Source organism: Tamandua tetradactyla, chromosome 18 (assembly GCF_023851605.1).
Source record: "Tamandua tetradactyla isolate mTamTet1 chromosome 18, mTamTet1.pri, whole genome shotgun sequence".
Taxonomy (NCBI): domain Eukaryota; kingdom Metazoa; phylum Chordata; class Mammalia; order Pilosa; family Myrmecophagidae; genus Tamandua; species Tamandua tetradactyla.
Genome location: NC_135344.1, coordinates 26,940,033 through 26,959,155, shown reverse-complemented (window position 1 = coordinate 26,959,155; position 19,123 = coordinate 26,940,033). Strand labels below are relative to the sequence as shown.

At 36.8% G+C, this 19,123-nt stretch overlaps 1 protein-coding gene across 16 annotated transcripts in view; it reads right to left on the bottom strand.

Annotated features, from left to right (window-relative positions):
* Positions 1 to 19,123, bottom strand: part of TCF4 (transcription factor 4) — a 463,737-nt gene that overhangs the window by 261,812 nt on the left and 182,802 nt on the right. Inside the window, exons 1-2 of one of the 16 annotated variants that reach the window (XM_077135397.1) lie at positions 14,038 to 14,536; positions 13,832 to 13,898 (exon numbers count right to left, since the gene is read on the bottom strand). The exons of 13 other annotated variants lie outside the window; for them this stretch is intronic. In XM_077135397.1, coding sequence (XP_076991512.1) covers positions 13,832 to 13,859 — 28 coding nt within the window. In that variant the 5' untranslated portion in view covers positions 13,860 to 13,898; positions 14,038 to 14,536. Of the gene's footprint in view, positions 1 to 13,831; positions 13,899 to 14,037; positions 14,598 to 19,123 lie in introns of those variants that run through there. 2 more of the 16 variants (XM_077135404.1, XM_077135401.1) reach the window with 2 other exon arrangements.

Below are 19,123 nucleotides of genomic sequence, written 5' to 3'. Positions count from 1 at the left end.
CTCCGGTATGGCAGGCAAGAATCCTACCACTGAGCCACCATTGCACCACCCAATTTCACAACTTTTTAACAAACCACAGTCAGTATTTGTTACATACACTTGACATTACTGTAAAAGAAGTGAGGGCAGAGATTGTTTTTACCAGATCTTCATATTTCTCTGTAATAGTCTGGACTGAGGTCTTCAAGGCCATTTATAACTCACTTCAATAGAAGGAAAAATAAGCCCCATATACCTAAGGATATGTACATTCTTAACATTTATAATTAACACAAGCTTATTTTTTCAGTTTGGGCCTCGCTGAGTAAGTTATGAATCCCGAGCTCAAAATTCAGTTGAAATGACAAAATATAATACTTGAATAAATTGCTAATATTAACAAAAAGGTTTAAGTTAAGCTACAAATCTTTATTTAGAAATTGCTTATTGGCATATTTTTTTAAAAGAAGAAGGAACATTCCAGGGCAAGTTTCAGAGGCACAGCAGGATTTGAAGAGGTTGCAGAGTACAAAGAAGGGAATTTCAAGGTGTGGCAAGGGAAAAAGTGAAACAGTGACAGTAGAAAAGGTAAAGCTATAATTTAAAATACACTAAATAATACAGACCTTTTTTATTTTACTAAATAGTGAGTCAAGCAAAGCAATAAGAGATAAGAGATCTGAATCTTCTTCATTAGCAATGGTTAGAAACATTTCACTGGACCTCCACCCAATTCTATTACGCTGCCATTAAATATTCCACGCCCACCTCTTTTCCTCTCTTACCAGTGTCCCTGGTTTCAGGCTTAGCCCTATCCAACCTAACTCAGGAGCCACTGACAACTGCTCCTTCTCCATACAAAAATCTTCAGTGGCTCCCACTGCTTTCTGTATAAAGCCTAACTCTTTGTGATCTGCCTTTACCTTCTTTCTAGAGTTACCCTACCAGCACTGCTGCTCCCTTCATCAACCCTGTGCTCCACTCTTATCAGACTCCTCATTGTTACCCAAAATATCCCTGCTTGTTTTGTATCCATGTCTTCCCTCCACCTGGCAACATTCCTTCCCATTAGATAAATGCATGCAGAATGAATAAATGAACACACACACACCATACGGATAGACCTTAGGAACGAAATACAAATTCCACACAAGGGTGAAATGTAAGTATTTATGTAAGATTTAATCTCTTAATATTTCAATTTTAAGGGTAGGTGGTACATGTGACAAATACACTCTGTAATCTACTTAATATTAAGTGGTAATGCCTTCTTATGACAAATACGAACTTTAATTTATCCTTTTATGGGAAAGGGTTTATTGTTTTACAAAATCATGCCTCATACTAGAAGTTCAGAAATTGGAATACATACGTATAATAGTGTATTCTAGACTTCTTCGACTTTAATATGTATCTATGTAAATGAATTTGCAAATTGTGTTTCCTATCTATAGCCTAAGTTGATAAGTTTAATTGCATTTATACACAAGAATTTTAAGAACCTGGACTTCTGTCCTCAAATATCTTTGCGAATTTAATGTAAACTATCCCTAAGACACAAATCTTTACAAACATTCATGGACTTTGGATATCTGTGACCAGAACCTAAAACAGTGTCTTTGCTAAGAGCTCAGTGAATATACGCTGAGTGAAATAATTGTATTTTTTTTTAATTTAGAAGCTTTGTCATGAAAAGAAATAACATCAGCTAAAAATCATGAAATTTTATAAAATAATTATAAACAACTAGAAGGGATTTTCAAAATGTCATTTGGTATTTAATCTCCTTTCAAATATACATTTTAGTTGTACATATACTAGAATAAAAAAATTATAAAAACCACAGAATTGTAAAACACAGAGTAAACACTAATGCATAGTAAACTATGCACTACAGTTAATAGTATAATTATAAAAATATTGTTTTATCAACTGTAACAAAGGTAGCACGCTATGACAAAATGTTAATAGAGAAAACTGTGTACATATGGCGAGGGGATGGTATATTGGAACTACACTTTCTGCATGATTTTTCTGTAAATATACAGCTGCTTTAATAAAAAAATGAAATTAAAAACTAGAATTTTAAAAGTGAGGTCATTAAAAAATGTCAAGTGCAACAGATTATTTCAAGACACAATATAAAAAAGAAAATACTTTTTCCTAGTAAGAGCCTTATAGATTTGTGATTATATCATTATCAGTTTTATAGCTCTAAAATATTAAATGGGGGGTCGATAAAAACATAGATGAGGATGGAGTCAAATCTGATTGGAAACATTTTTTTTTAATCTGTGAAATGAAATTTACCAATTATTACTCCTTTAAAATAAGAAGTAGATTTGACATAACTGACATAACTTGACCCTCTGACATACAGTTTACTACTGGCTTAACCAAGGGATTGTATGTACAGAGGTCTCCATTTTCTTTAAAGAAATAGGACCAACTGATATATATATATATATACAGCACCCTTCAAAGGCCAGTTAAAAGCCACAAATAATTGCAAAACTTGTTCAAATCAAATGGACGATTTGTTTATGTATGTTTTTGCAAAGTCTTTACAAATATTCATGAATGGTTTTGTGCCCCCTTTGAAAGGATTTGCTGTAAAACTGCACTGGCATAAACAAACAAAACTATTCTCAAAATTTATACCCATAGCAAAAATTTCTGAAGCTCTGCATTCAGTTGGTCACAGAAATTCTTCCCTCCCTGGATTTTCACTGGTTGCAGCCTAATATACAAAACTGTTTTGAGTTAAAATTTAACAGATATATATTCTCTCCTTTGGAGTCCATAGAATTAGCATTTTTTCAGAAATGGGGAGAGAGCAAGAAAATAAATGCATGAAGCTTAAAACCTACCATGGCCCTCTGCTACAGAGCAATGTTATGGTGACAGGAGTGAAGTTGGCTTGAAAAGTTTTTCTTACAAGTTTTCGGTCTCTGAGGAGGTTGAGAATGGGGAAGAAGGGATGTGAGGGAGAAAAAAAGGAGGCATGGCCAGACAGAGGTACAAAGGGGAAAATGGACTAGGATAAAAGTTGGAAAGTGTGTGCCAAGATAATAGTGAGCTCTCGTGCAATGAGGCTGAGGCACCATTGTCAGAGCCTGGCTGTGCCAGGAGTGCTGTGGCATGACTGACTGCACCGTCTTTAAGGGTTAGACTCCTGAATCTTCCTGTCAGAGGGGCTGGAGGGCAAAGCGAAAGGCTGGCCAACAGTAATCACGAGGTAAAATTAAGGGCTATTTTCCCTCGGCCCCACAGATTCGGTGTGCCTCTTGAACCTTTTGTGGTTGCCGTCTTTTGGTTTTATCTTTTTAATTCAGAAATGTAGCTCCAGTGTAAATAAGAGAAGTCAAAGGAAGAAAAGACTCTCTTTATAAAACAAGCTTTCCAAACACACCTGTCCCCGACTTTGAGGATTTTCTGTATCTGTACAGATATTAGAAGCATGATTTCTCAAAACCTCCCATTTGCATCACAATTTCCTGTTAACTCAGAATCTCAGTGGGAGTAGTTCTCAAAATTTAGTGGAAACAGGTATTCCAAGATCACAATAAAATGCTGGCCCTGGGACACGATACCCGCTGAGGGCCGGAATCTGCAGTTTTACAAAACACCCAGCATTTTAGGGTGTGGAGGTACCACTCTGAGAAATACTGGGGTGTCCATTAGGGGCAGTTTCCCTAACTCGGACTGGTCCTCAGACCTACAGTTATCAGTCATCTGGAGTACTGTTAAAAAAATATTTTTTCCGGCGTACGACCTAGAGGTACTGTATCTGGAACCTTCCACACGGGGCTGAAGAATCTGAATTTTCACCAAGCTTTCTCCCTCACCCCCACCCCCATCCCTCCTCTCTCTGCACACACATTCTGACCGCAGGCAGGGAGGTGTCATCTCTCTTTCAGGTTCTCCGGGAGAAGCCTTGCTAACAAGTGCCTGTGAGTTGCAGTCAAACAAGAGATGATAATGTTCACAACCTCTTAAGTACAGGGCAAGCATCAGGGCAGATGTTAACCATCACCAAGAAAGAGTGACCCCTCAGAGCATCAAGAACTCCAGAAAGGCTGGCGGCAGTACTGTACTGGTAGCAAAGCCCCCGAGGGACTGGAAAAAGTAGTTTTAAGTAAAAAAAAAAAAAATCAAACACACAAAAACCAAAGGAAACCTTTTGTGTGGGAAAATGATTGGCCCAATCTGCACACAAATAAATACATTACACAAAGGGACAAAATTTTTAAACAGGTCTACAAATACTTGAGATTTCTTTCAATTCTCCCCCACAGGATCCAGAAACACTCAATGATGAGAGTCTGTTCTTAAACAACCTGAAACCACCAATACCTAAGCACATGTGAAATATCAGAACAAAACATTTCCCCCACATCCCGATCCCCACACGGTGATGAAAAGCAGCCATCATCTGATTCAATCAGACCATATTCAAAGCAGGTGGTTGAGAACATAATTTGAGCAAAATATGCCAGCTTCTTCCCCCCACACAGCGGCAATATCACGATACTTACATATATGTTTTTAATGTGACCTGAAGAACCAGAAAGAACAGTTTCAAACCTTTGGGTGTGTAAAATAATCCCTACATTTCTAAACAGAAAAAAAGCATGAAGAACATTTTACTGGGAAAATGTGCCTTAGAAGAGCAGCAAGCACAAGGAAATAGCTAAAGATTAAAAATATTTATATTTAGAAGGTTTGTGTGAAGTCTTCAAAGATAGTCAAAATGGGATTTCTGTGGTTATTCTGTGTATCTTCTGGCAAATATGGATTTGGTTCCTTCAAGGCATGTTCAAGATTATTCTTCATTTCTATTTAATATATATTGTATATATACAATATATATTGTATATGTATTTATAGTTACATATGTATTTATTATGTCCATTTATTTATATCACATTTACTTGTTTTTTAATAAATTTGACTCCAATAAAAAAACAAACATGGGCCACAAAGCCACACACTTCTGGGTCTAGTTTCTTTCCATTTACTAAGTGTCTGGCAGGGATACTATATTTAATCTTGTTGTATCTCAGTTTTCTCATCTGTAGAATGGAATGACAGTATATACCTCACAGAAAGTTTGACAGATTAAATGAGATTACTGATGTACTACACTCAGCAGTCTTGTATACACAGAAGTGAATAGTCACATGCAAGTTTTTATAAGTATTAGCATTACCAAGTGTTGAAATTAACCTTTCTCTGACAAAAATAACTCAGATACAGTTTGACCTATAACAGAGAAGCTTCCAATTGTCAAAAAAGTCAACTGAATAACCATATAAAGTCTGATTTAATAACCTGCTGTGTAGTTTCAGCACATTAGTAAGCTCAACAACGGCACGCAGCAAAGCATCCGTCCAGTGTCCCCAGAAGGCCAGGGGAAGGGGCCATGGAACAATCTGGCCCCCCACATAAAGAAATGTTTAACAAATTCTTGAATTTAAATAAAAAATCTAGTTTGAACTGCAGCATTATTTCTATGAAAATTTTTGTCGTGCTGAAGAAACGTTGACACAGAAGGGGGACAACTGAGGATGCTATTTAGTTGGGAGAGATTAGAGAATATGTCTCAAAAGTATTAATGGAAAGGTTAGGAAAAAGCAGGGAGAAAAAAAGAAGTCTTTCAAAAGATGATTTTCCATTAAACTTCAGTTGATTATGGGGATAAAAAATTCCAGGCTATTAGTCTGTAATGTTCGTTAATAGTTTTCCTTATTTTAAGAAAACAATGAAAACTAATGAGATACATCCAGCAGCTTTAAAAAAAAATGAATTACTGTGCATAATTTGTAAGCCCATACACCACATGCCTGTATGCAGCCCTTCTTTTAGTCAAGGTTTCAAATTAAGGTTATTATTTATGAGAAAAAGTTGGAGAGACATTAAGAGCCATAACAATTCCCCCAGCCCATCGATGGGGAAAAGCAGTCACATTTAGAATGAATAGAAGATGTACGCCAGGCCAAATATTTAAACAGGGGCGCAAAGGATACGAACACAGCAATCCGCACGCACCTGTCACTGCAAAATTCAACACTCACAATTGAAGGGGCATTTGTGTTCACAAATCAAGTAATTATATCCCTAACTATCCATCTGCATATGCAATTACCCAGTCTGTTGCACAGAAAAGCAGATTTTTGCAGGTGTTCCCTTACCATCTTTCCTTCAAAATCCAGTTGCCCTTTATGAACTCAAATCTGGGCACATACCAGTCCTCTAATTGAATCTTCGTAGCACTGTGGTGAAGATCAAGTGTTATGTTTTCACATACCGCGTTCACATACAGAAGATTTTGTAATCTAATCAGGCTCTTGCTCCTTATTGCCGCTTAACTAATGGCTTAATGGGCTCTGCTTACACCTTGATGTTAAAGGACATGCAACGGGCTCCTAACTTCTTGATGAATCTATTCCTCAGGTTCTCTGACACATTCTAGTTTTGTAAGCCTACTTTTAAAAAAATCTCAGAGTTGAAACTCTCGTTTTCCTGGACAGAGAAAATGAGCATGTGTGGATGAGGGCTGTGCATTTTATCAAAAAGAAACTTTTCTGAATTTTGGAATCACAGAAATTCAAATTGTAAAGTGGGCTTTCTATACTCAAAACTTGTTTAGTATTTGCTCTGACTGGTGCAAATTGTACTTCTGTGCAGTCACATTATACCTGAGAAATCAAGAGCATCTTCAACCTTGAAGATACCCAGGGATCAGCTCCCCTCTGTGTCAATCCCAGAGCTAAATTAATCTCAGAGCCAATTTCATAGAATCTGAGCACTGAAGAGGACATCAGATGACATCAAGTTCAGTAATCATCTCGAAAATAGGAACCAAAGTTCGAGTGAATGCAGGGAAAGCCAGTGTCTCAGAATGTGCTTAAAGAATTGATTCTAGCACCTATGTATATTTGATTGTATTTCTAACTTTTCTTTACTGTTTGCAGTTAATGTTCACATTGTACTATGCAATCCTTTATATGCACATTTCCTTAGTTATAACATTTTTTCCTGGATGTGCAGTTTAAACAACAAAATGTCTATTTAAAACTGTAGTAGTAGTTTGCAGTTCTAGCAAAGAGGAAAGTTGTGGGGTTAAATTTTGTATTTTCTTTCTTAGAGAGACTCCTAAGCATATATTTTTATGTGCTCTTTTTAATGAATATAATGTACAACCTTTAAAACATTCTTTAGGTCCAAACAAGATCCAGCTTATTTTCTGCTTGCTGTAATTTAAGCAAGCATTCTATAATAAAAACAAAATGATGGGGGAAAAATAAACCAGGTCTAGATCTCAGGTCCACTAAATTCTTACCTTCATACCAAGGACAGGACAATGCTAGCCCCCAAATACATTTTGTTCTGTTTTGCACGAGATCCTTAGAGATGCTGGTGGAACGTCTCAGTGGGAGCAGGCATGCTCTAGCTGCCCTAGACCCACCTCTCCCTATCGTATGCGTTGCTCATTTATACTACCTGCCTGGATCCCAAAGTTAGGGGCATTTTCAAGGTCTTGCTATATACCCTGCTGTCACCACTGTAACCAAGCTGCAGGTAAGGTAAAGGCAGGAGACCTCTATTAAGGAGTAGACAAATGTCATGAATAGAAAGTAATACACATCTCCATCAACACAGCGTCAATCTCTGCTAAAAGACACCTATCATTTGGTGTTAAAATATTTGGGTAGTTAATTTAATAATCTGTTTATGTATTATAAGTGATATTTCAGGAAGAGAACACTGAGTAACACAGCTCTTCTAGGGAATTGTCCTAAATAATGTTCTAAACTGGATTAGCGACTATTATTTAAAAAATCAGAAACTCTATGTCACCAATCTTTAAAAAACTTTTGGGCTAAGTCAGCCTTTCCCAAAATTGTATCTGCAGGATGTTTCTCATGAGAGGTATTCCATGAAAAAGGGGGTTCCTTGGTCAAAGCAGCTTGGGAATCACTACAAAGTATTTTACTCTCTGGAGGTATTTTACCATGTTTAATGGAGAATGTGACAAAATAAAATTTATATTAACATGTCTTGAAACAAAGTTGTAAAAATGCTGGTCTTAATTATTCTTTCAATAGGCTTAATAGGAAAAGGGGAGTAATTAAAACTATAAACTTCGGTTTTGTGAACTACAAGAAATATATTAAAATATAATAAATGGAATAAAGGATAGGCTTTAGTACTTAAGCACCCCTTCTTGATAATTCCTGAACAGAGAAAATGTGAGAAAATTAATCTATAAATTAACATGCATATCCAAAGACAAATATCCAAAGACCAAACTCTTTGTGTCTCTGCAGAAAATATGACAGTAAATCATATGGAAAACTCCACCCTACCCTTATCATCAGTTTCTGTGATCTTTTGTTAAAGCTAGTCACTAATCCAAGTGTATTTCCATACTCAATGATCCTGCACCCTTCCTATCAACACAAATATAAATAACAAAATATATTTCATATGTTTTGAAATATTATACATTGGTAAAACCAAAAACTTAGAAAATTACAACATATATTTGGATTTCAGATCGCACTTCATTTTGTAAATATTTTCCTCATTTTTATATGATTTTGAATTCATTCTCCTATTTAGATATGAAATTATATTCTTAAATAGGCTCTCCTAGTTAGCACTGGCAGCTGAGCTGGATTTTTACTTCTTCGGTCGAAACAGAGGTGCAGTTTTGAAATATATGATTTGCTTTGTTTTTTTTTTGTAAACATATGATTTGCTTTTTTTTTTTTGTAAACAAAAAGATTGATCAATAATGTATAACCAGGAAGAAATAGAAGTATAACAGTTTGAGCCAATTACAGGCTCATCTCCAGGTAGTAAAGTAACCACCACAAACTATACATATATTCTAGTGTTTTTTTTAAATCCTGAATGAAAACTGTAGACTCAGATGAAAGTGGTTTGGATACATATAGAGGGAAAACTGCTAGTGAGAATCAAGGGCCTTTTCTCTCAGCTAAATAGAGTCTTTTGAGATTAGTATTATGATTTAAGTCTACTTCAAAATGGTTTCAGGCTTTTTAAAATTACATTAAAACTAGTCCTGATGCATTTGCATTTAAAGGGTCACATAACAGTACTCTGCAACGCTGAATTCAGTCCCCATTGATTTACAGAACTACGGCATTATGATCATAGACATTTTTCAGGATAAAGGACAATAATACTCTGACCAAAAGGGTTTAAAGATACCAGTCACCAGGAATGTGAAGAGAAGTACCGTTATTTGCAAAATAGAACATACTCACTTGCAATATTAAAACAATGCAGAGCAGCTAGACAAGGGAATTACCATTATCCTACTTCGTGCCGTCCTTTCCAGTAGGACCACATTCAATCAAGAACACTGTACCAGACCAAATGGACATTCCTCTGAAAAACCAGTGTATATAGTGTGTTCATATGTAAAATTCAGTGGAGAAGAGATGGAACGGTGCTGTTATTTTAAACAGAAGGTTGTATTTTCGTGTTGTTTTGGTTTATTTACTATTGCTTGGTCAAATTTGGCTTTTAAATAAGGGTGGAAATATTTTATGTAACTTTCACTTTTTTAGTTGTCCAGTTCCTTGGCTACTGTTTTTTTTTGTCTGTTTGTTTGTTTACTTTTTGTTTTCCTTCTCTCTTCAGAATTTTTAAATCTCAAGTGCAAAGTCTTTGATAAAATATTGTTAAACTGTATTATAAGTATATTTGTTGCACAGGGTTATGCTATTTCTGGTCTGGAACATTTTTAAAATTCTAATTGTCTGTTCTGTGGAGTAGGCAGTGATTTTGTTCCAGAAATTTTATACACGTTTGGAGAAAAGTACTTTATATTTACAGGCATTATCTGAATTTAGTGTCCATTCTTAGCTAAGCTGCTAGCAGTACTCAATTGGATCCCTTTCCTACATTGAAATGGAAGAACTGATGAGCTTACATTAATATTGTAATGTAAAGTAAACCCAGCAAAAATTCTTTTAAAATTTGATGATCTCCAATTTATTTGCCATTGTATGTTAACACAAAATAAATCAGCATTTTTTTAGGAAAAAAAAAGAACAAATTAAGAGTAAATTCTTGAAAGGAAAACAGAAAAACTAAACTACTTTTTAAGTATCTCGGTTAAAGTTATTAACTTTAATCCTTTCAATCCTATATTAAGAGAAAGGAGTATCTTATTGCAACTTCTATAAAGATCTAAAACAGAAAATGAAGTCTTAAAAAAAAACTACACAAAGCAACACAGCTCAAAGAAATGAGAGTCTTGACTTTCTTTTAAAAAGAAAATAAATGCATTCCTAGGCCTGGCTCATTAATCATCAAGAGCTCAATCTCAGGGCTACTGGTTTTATTATTTTAACCAATTCAGTCAAAACCTGTTTGATTCAGACTGTTGACTCAATTAAAGCTGCAGGTGAGTTTTTTCAATGTTTTGTATCAAGTGACATCAAAAATCTACACTAACACAAGAGAATCTAAAACAAGAACTTAACACCCATTTTGGTCACAGGAAGAGCCCACAAAGAAGGTGGAGAATACAAAGAGGTACCGGAGGTACAAAAGTTCCTAAGTTGCTTCATGATGCACTTAATTCTACCTCCAACTGTAGAATAATTTGTTTTGTTTTTAATCTTGTCCTAAATACACAACAGACATGAAAACACTTTGGAAATTTCAAAGCATTACAGAAAATTGTTATGATCATTCAATTATGAGAGAGCAAGTATGAGTTTTTATGAGTACTAATTCTGTTATTCAGTTTAGATATTAAAAGGAAAATGTGAATGCAAAAATCACTGGGGTAGCAAATAAATAAACCTTTTAAGGAACAATCAAAATCAGTTGCTCAAGATTCTTGCTTTTATCCATTGTTTTAATATCAATACAATGGATAAATCAAGAAAACACACATTTAAACTCTTGGCAAGGATGGACAAAATTAAGATCAATTTTGAAGAAAGTAGCAATGTCATAAAATTGTATACTAGACAGCAATGTCTATAATCTGAATCCAAGAGGAGAATTAGCTATTTTGCACTGCTCTTAATTATGAAAAGAAATCTATATTAATTAAAAAGAAAAATATTACCGAATTTCTGAATAGTTTGAATTATTCAGGATCTTCATTTCTTATGGATGTTAGTGGTGAGGTCATTTTGTTTTTAATTCAAGCAGGAACCACCTGCAGGAGTCATCTGAGCTTTTCCCAATTTTCCCATCTCCTTGGTTTGGGCATTAATGGATATCTTCATGTTCCCTCTTTGCCTGCTTCATTCCATATTTACAACCTCAAGCCTGCTTTATTGCAATACATGTTTTTCAGAGAAACAAAGCCCAGAGATGGAATGAAAATGGGAACGACAAAACCACTTCAGTATAAGCCTTTAATGCAAGGCAGAGAGAGGAAAGAAAATGCTCAAAGTTTTCATACAACTAACTCTGGCTGCCAAGTAAAAAACCTAAATTCAAGTGTTTTATAATTGTTACAAATTGTGCCAAAGTACAGTGTGTTACAATGAATTATGAAGCTTATCTAAATTATAAAAGTAATTAAACTTTCCTCAGATACTCATAATTCTGCCCTCCATAAATTTTCTGTTCAATACATATTCAACAGCTATGTGTTCCAGTTAAAGAAAAGAGAAGACTCTCCTTCCAAGAAAAACCGTGCACATATAAGCATACAACATATCTAAATTCCGGAAATGCATAAACAATTACTTTCAAGATCTTCAAACCATAGCAAATGTTAATACAAATATTTATACTGGAAACAATTCTCTCAGAGCTCTTATTTTTTCTTAGTTTTGTTTTGCTTTTATTATTATAGACATTTGTTTTAACATGAGTTTTCTCCTTCATCCCAACATTTCCTCCTGCCGCATGAAGTCATACATCATTGTTAGCATATTACTGTACAATCTGCTGCAATACAAACAAAAGTATGAAAGTAATGGCAACCCAATTATATGGTCCTTTCGACCTGCAACAGAGTCCCAACTTCTTTTTATACTCTAAGTGGTAAAATACATACAGGACCCATCAATTGCTGGAACACAGCAGTCTAGAAGGAATGCAGCCGCTGCTAGGGATCAAACTGAATAGGAGCTATAAAATTATAAGAAAACAAAAAACTTTGAAAGCACAGGGTGTACGTAGAGGATGATATTATTCCCAAGTTTAGATTTAAGAAGGACCTGAAATGATACCTCACACTCATAAGAACAAAATCTATTTTGAAAAGATTCAGTAATATTATGTCTTCCCAGTGGGAGCAAATCAGCCAAGCAGGTGGGTTAGTAATGAAGAAAACCCTTGTTCTATTATAAATAATCTTCAGTAATTAGCAAACATGATGAACAAATCAAGAAAAAGCATATAAGTTAAAGCACAAGTTTATAGAAAGTTTCCCAGCATTTGGGCGATGCGATGGTGACTCAGTGGCAGAATTCCCACCTGCCATGCCAGAGACCCAAGTTTGATTCCCGGTGCCTGCCCATGCAAAAAAAAAAGTTTCCCAGGATTTAGTCTGATTTTTGTTTGGGTACCTGGTTTCTCAATCCTAAATCAAGCACTTCTATTTCCGTATATATTCCAATTTAACTAAAACATTTATTTTATAAACAGAAAAGGAAATGAGCTTGAATAAGATATATTTATGCAATTACCATATCTAATAGCCAATTATGTGTCCTCCGTACATGAACAGATAAATAATATATGCACATACATTTATCAATCTTGTCTGTGAAGGAAAAGAGAGAAGAAATTAAAAGAAGAGCTAACTATTATATATGGCTCATAGTTTCATTACTTAATATTTACATAAGGGAATGGAATATCTGTCTTCAATACAGCAACAAATCATAAACATTTGGTTTTGATTTTTCAAACCAAACTAAAATATACAAGCCATTAAATGTCATTCTACCTGGCAGTTATGTTTGTCATAACTATTTACCTTATTTTGTAGAACAAAAGCATGGAAAATGCTGAAGTTAACATAAAGCTAAAAAACATCAATTACAATAACATCAAATTAAATATATATTTTTAAATCAGAATATCTCACAATTCCAGGAAAAATTCGAAGTTTATGTGAGAATAGGATCAGATGTGTCGTACTTCTAAAGTGTCCATTAACTAAAGCTACGAAAAACTAGAAGGGGGATGGGGAAACCTCTGACATCCCCATGAATACCAAATTAATTCATTACGATCAGTGCTACTACAATGAACACAAAATTAATTCATCACAGTGGAATACACAAAGCACTACCCACTTGTTATACCTACTGACAAAAATAATAGGATGATTATCCTCCACCGGGATGACACACGTGGCCATGGGCACTGCCAACAAGTCAGGCACACAAAGATGTTTCCTTTCTCTGGAGTCTAACAAGATATCTTCACAAAGTAGCCCTTTACTGACCATACTAAATAAGGCATAAGGTGCAAAAATCTAAATTATCATGGTTCTTCCTATTTTGTTGTTTCCTACCAGGACCAGATTAGGGTAAGGAAAGTGAGGCCCTGAAGGTGGAAGATTTAAGGAGGTACCCATTCTCACGGTCCTTTAAGTGTCTGCACTTGCAGGACGCTACAAGTATGTGCCTCCACCCACTTGTACACAGGCTGCAAGCCTACACTCTAATGCAGGAACACCTCTATTAGCTGTGGAGTCCAGGGTTCCTGTCATACAGCTATAGACCACAGACTTGACTCATGCATACAACTGCTAGAGTCACGGCCATGGTCAGCTGTATTGTCCTCTCAGGAAACCTCAATGGACATCAGTCTCCTCAGAAATACTTACATATATTTATGAGCACTAGATTTGCCATCAGCAGTTTTGCGTCTACGACAGGACTCTGCCACAGGATCTGTAAAAATTGGAGCAAGTGAATCATCCCTCAACATCCCTTCTTCTAGTGAAAGGGAGTGGCTGACGATTTTCTTCTCCCACACCATCAGAGTGGCAATGCCCAGGCACCTTTGACCTCCAGGGCTCAGTCTACTTACCCTTCTATCATCCACTTAAAGGATGTCTTCCCCCAGTAAGTTCAAGGGGACTCAGCATGTGGAAAGTTCATATGAGATGGTAGGTAGAGGACTCTTGCCTACAGATGACAAATTTCTCCTTGATAATGAACACTGTGATGTAATGTTCCCCTCTATTTGTAAATTCCTTTTTTAAAAGCCAGGAAATGCTAAGTATCTCTGGGAAGCTGCTCAGTATAATCCTCCTCAACCTAGCTATATTATTCTTATGGAAAATTTTCCTTCTTCCCCCCAAACAGGGAAGCGTTTGTTGTTGTTGTTTTAAATCTTCAATAATGGGCTAATTGTAGACCTTTTTACAGAACAGGAGACGCGAGAAATACTAATCTTAGTCAATGCAATGAAAGGTTCCAACTTAATGTTACTACTTATAAAAGAAGGAACTTATTTAGTCAAAATTGTTCTTGGAGCATTCGGGGACTTGGAAGATGGATACCTTTTCCTTTGCCAAACTGCTGTCCTGCTCTTCATCCTTATTACTTAGCCTTTGCGGGGTGCTAATGCTATAGCAACACATCTGCACATCACAGATGTGGTACTCAGGGAGGAAAATACAGAAATCTGCCACAATGTGAGAACAGAACACTATATTCCCACCTGAGAACATGCTATCGATAAATGCTGAAAGTCTCAGATGAGACAATAGGTTTAAGCAGAGAGAGAGAGAAAAGTTTTAGCATAGGGTAAACCACCTAGTAAGAGAAAACTAGAAGAGACTTTTTCAGCTAAACCTAGCTCCATTCCCATCTGTTTATGAAGAACAGAAATTCTCCAACTTGACGGTACATTAGAATCACCTGGGGAGATTTTATACTCCCCAAGTTAATTGCAGGTAGGGTTAAGCATTAGGTTTCCTAAGCTCCCCAAGTGATTCTAATGTACAGTCAAGACTGCAAACCACTGACACAGAAGCCAGACGGCCATATGCCAGGTACCGCAGAAAGGGAGTTGACTCTGAGGAGACACACATCAGAAAGTAATTCCCAAGCCTGACTCATTATGTGAATTCCCCAGGGAGGCTTTATAAAAATTACGGACTCCCAGCCCTACTCAAGACCTACCCTGAATCAGAATCCTGAGAAATAAAGTTCAGGAATTTCTGTTTATTTAAAAAATAAACCTTCAAATGCATTCTGATTGCCAACTGGGGTTGGGAACCACTGGTCTAGATGAAACTCCAAAATTCCTACCCCAAACTTTGTTGACCTCCACCATAAAGCTTCATATTTAGACTGATAACATTGCCCTGCCAGAGAGTTAGGAATAGCAGGGGAAAACAGTGGAGGAGGGGAGAAGTATTTAAGAAAAAAAATAAAAAGAAAAGAAATTTAAGTGTCCTCTAAGCACTCACAAGTCTGCTTCTTAAAGTGCTGATAATGAGCAGTGGTGTGCTGAAAAGACCAATGAAACTAAATTTTGTACCAGTTCATTTCAGCACATCCTGTTTATACGACTATTTAATGAGTCATTCAGCCAGGATGATTTTCTGTCTGAATATGTTAATTGCCATTTTTTTTTTCATAGCTCTCTATTAAACAGTACAGATAAAATAGGCATGCTCATGCTTTTTAAGCCCTATCAGCCTCTCACCCTCACAGGAGTAAATAAGGGGGAACATTTTTTTTAATGTTTAATTCTTTTAACATATATTGGCATTTGGGACCCCACTTCAATTCAAAAGCATATGTTATAGTTAGCATTAAAGGGAAAGGGAAATGAGGTAGTTCTCCCCCATATGCCACTGGCTTCATTCTATCACAAAGAATTATCTCAAGTAACAGGCCAACAATGTGAAGCCTCTGGTTGGTAAGTTCCCCACTTTTAGAAGGTAAGTGTAGGTATTTGGGGAAATAATGTGATAGAGAAACAGGACATTCTTGGTGCACACTGGTATTAATTTAAGCTAAGCTCACTTACATTAGTGAAGTACACGTCAATATATAATGAATATCATCAATAAGCAAGAAGCCTGGAAGATCCAGAAAATGAGTGAAAAGTCCGGTTAGTGGTTTGGGGATGATGATTAACAAGTGATTAAGAGAATCATTTTTTTACTTCATTTCTATCTCATGGGAAGCAAAATTTACAAATGTAAACTAACGAGTAATGTCAGTGCTAAAAGTGAAGTAAACGCCATCAGTAAAAAAGCCACAGCTTTTTATTCACATCATTACTTAATAAATCAAACCACTCTTAATATTCATTCTAGTATTTATGCAGTTTCCAATGCCTTAATTTTAATTTTAAGCATTTACATTAAACAAATTACACACCATTACACTGTATTCGGAGGAGGAAAAAAACCTTAAGGCTATAGCATATTTTACTTGTAACTGCTTTGTGTACAAATATTACATGGTCAAATTAATTTATTTTTGAGAGAGGAAGTCCTCCACAGCTCCTGGGCTCAAGAGGTACCAGCTACTTGTCTTTTTCAGGGATACTGGGCTCAGCTTCAAAGGGTCTGGAACTTCTCAAGAGGCATTGCATGGCCACAATTTGATCTTTAAGGTTGGCCATTTCTTTCTGTAGCACAAGACATTTGAGCCATCTGTGAGCTTCTCGTGGTGGCTGTTTCCTTTCTGTCTTGAGGGATGGACAAATGGCCTCTGGGCAGCTAAGGCTGCTGTCTCTCAGGGCTTGACACCTCCCTGGCTGCAAGTTTCCTGGAACTTGGAAGACCTTGATCTAGGGGTCTCCACTCTGCATCCTCCACAGTGCATAGATAAGCAAGATGGCTCTTGGCCTGTTGGCTGGAAGCTAGCCTTCTGGGACTCGATCTCCATTTGGGTTATCTTCTCTGGCCTCTGCCTGGACTCCTTTGTCTTGCTCACCACAGGTTTCTCCCCAGTGTAGCTGTGGTTTGGACTGTTGAGGTTTCTAAGGGAACAAAGAATATCTCTTGGCTCTCCTGAGGAATGGAATACCAGAAACTGGGGAGAAGGCAGCTGGGTTCAAGGGACCACCGGAAACTTCCTGTCCCCAGTAAGGAGAGGCCTGAGATTTTCTCCTCAGGACCACATTTGAGGCACCAGTGAGCAGATTTGTTCTTCTGGGAGTGGCCCAGGGTAGGCCACTGGTAGCCTCGGCTCCTGGGTAGCTGGCCCTGCTCCCTCTGTTCCCTGACCAGACTTCTTCAATGAAGAGATGTTGTGTTCTCCAATGGGCCGCCTTTTAGTAGCTGAAGAGAATCCACCAAATGGAGGTCAGGAAAGAACCTGGCACATGAAAGAAGTTCTCCCTGACACAGAGATTCAGATGTCGCGGGGTGTGTCTCTAGGAGCCTCAGGATTGCTGACTTTGCATGGACTCCTTCTCTAGGGTAAATGCTCACCACCCTCATCCGCCCCCACCCCACCCCCCGCCCCCAGCTGTGTCTCACTGAATACATCTGATGACTTCAGGTCTGAGGGCAGCCTGACCAATGATATACAACATACTTGTAGTGATTTAGGGTTTCTCCAGGCCCACTGAGGAGGTGGAAGAAGGCTGCTGCGATTCTACATGGCGGGGAATGTGGCTTTTACCATTGGGGCCTGCATCTAGGTTTGCCCAAAGGTGGGTACAGGATGCTTTTCCTGGGCCTGGTATCGCAGAGCAGCTGCTGCGGGAGTATCATACTGTTCAGCAAGGTAGGACTCTCATCCAAAGCATCCCCTTCTTGTTTTCAATGGCTTTTTGACATCTAAAAATTTTCATAAATGAAAATGAAGCAATCAAAATAAGAAAATTCAGTGCAAAGGTTTACTGGTCTTTGTACTTCATTAAAGGGACTTTAAATCACGATTGTTCTTTCGAGTTGCAACTAACGCTGCTTTGAAAAGGACAGATTGGGTTTAAAAAGAGACAGATATGACCTAAAGGGAATACATTTTACTGTGGTGAAATAAACTGAGGAAACAGTTTGCAGATTAAAAAGCCCCTTGAAAGGAAGCATCATCTTTGGGAGAAAAAAAAAATCTCTGCTGAGGAAAACAGCTGGAAACAGGAAGTTTTTGTGCTTTCATCCTGCCGACTTTGATTCCACCACATCCCCATATCATGGAAAGGCAAAGACACTGATTTCAGCTGTAATTTTTTTTTCACTAGAAGAGGATAGACTTTGTGGACTGTGAGTCACCCCATAGGAAATCCCCCCCCCATCAAACCAACACCAACAATGAAGTGGGAAAAAAGAAATAATAAGAGATAAGTAGCAACTCAAAAATAGTGCTGTATAGGTTTTAACAATGAAAGGGAAATATTAATTATTTGTTTCTCTTTCGCAATTGTTTCCCTCCACAAATCTCCTATAAATTTGGAATCCTTTAAGTGAAAAAAACTAAGCAAGATAGATACACTAATAATAATAACTTTTCTTTTCTCTACACTTGTTTGTCATTATTTTCATTACTGAGAAAAGGGGTTAATGTTCTTTCTTTCACCTGGATCCTCCTAAAGCCCCTTATACCCTTATAATCCAAAGTCATTGAATTCTAGCTTTCACTATATTTATATGTACAAAGTCCTTAAACTTGTCTGTTGGGCATCTCATATAGATTTCTCCCCACTGGCACCTTGAAAATACTTTTATGAAGTTTACCATGACATTTAAAGGACAACACAGCACAGTAAAGGAAGCTTGAATTAGAAGTTTAGATCACCCTTGGAACCAGATAAAGCAGCAGCTCAATAAACAGATCATACAAACCTAATAGACCCAACTCACAACTTTTTCTTCTGTTGCTGTTTTGGGATGCCCTTTAAAAGCAAGGATTCCAAAGCCAGACAATATGGGGAAATGTAAACATAAAACATAAAACTTAGACTTAAAATAGTACCTCTATAACATCTCATATTCTTCACAAAGATGAAGGGATGTGTATAGAAGTTAATGAAAGGAACTTACAACACACAAGCTATATATAAGTTAAGAAATTAATTTTTTCCTAAAGCTGTTTCTTAGTAAACAGGAAAATTTCACAGTATAAGAGGTTTCAAGCAGGATATATATAATGAATATTAACTTCATCTTAACAGGCAGCTTAAAAGTAGTTATCTTCAGATA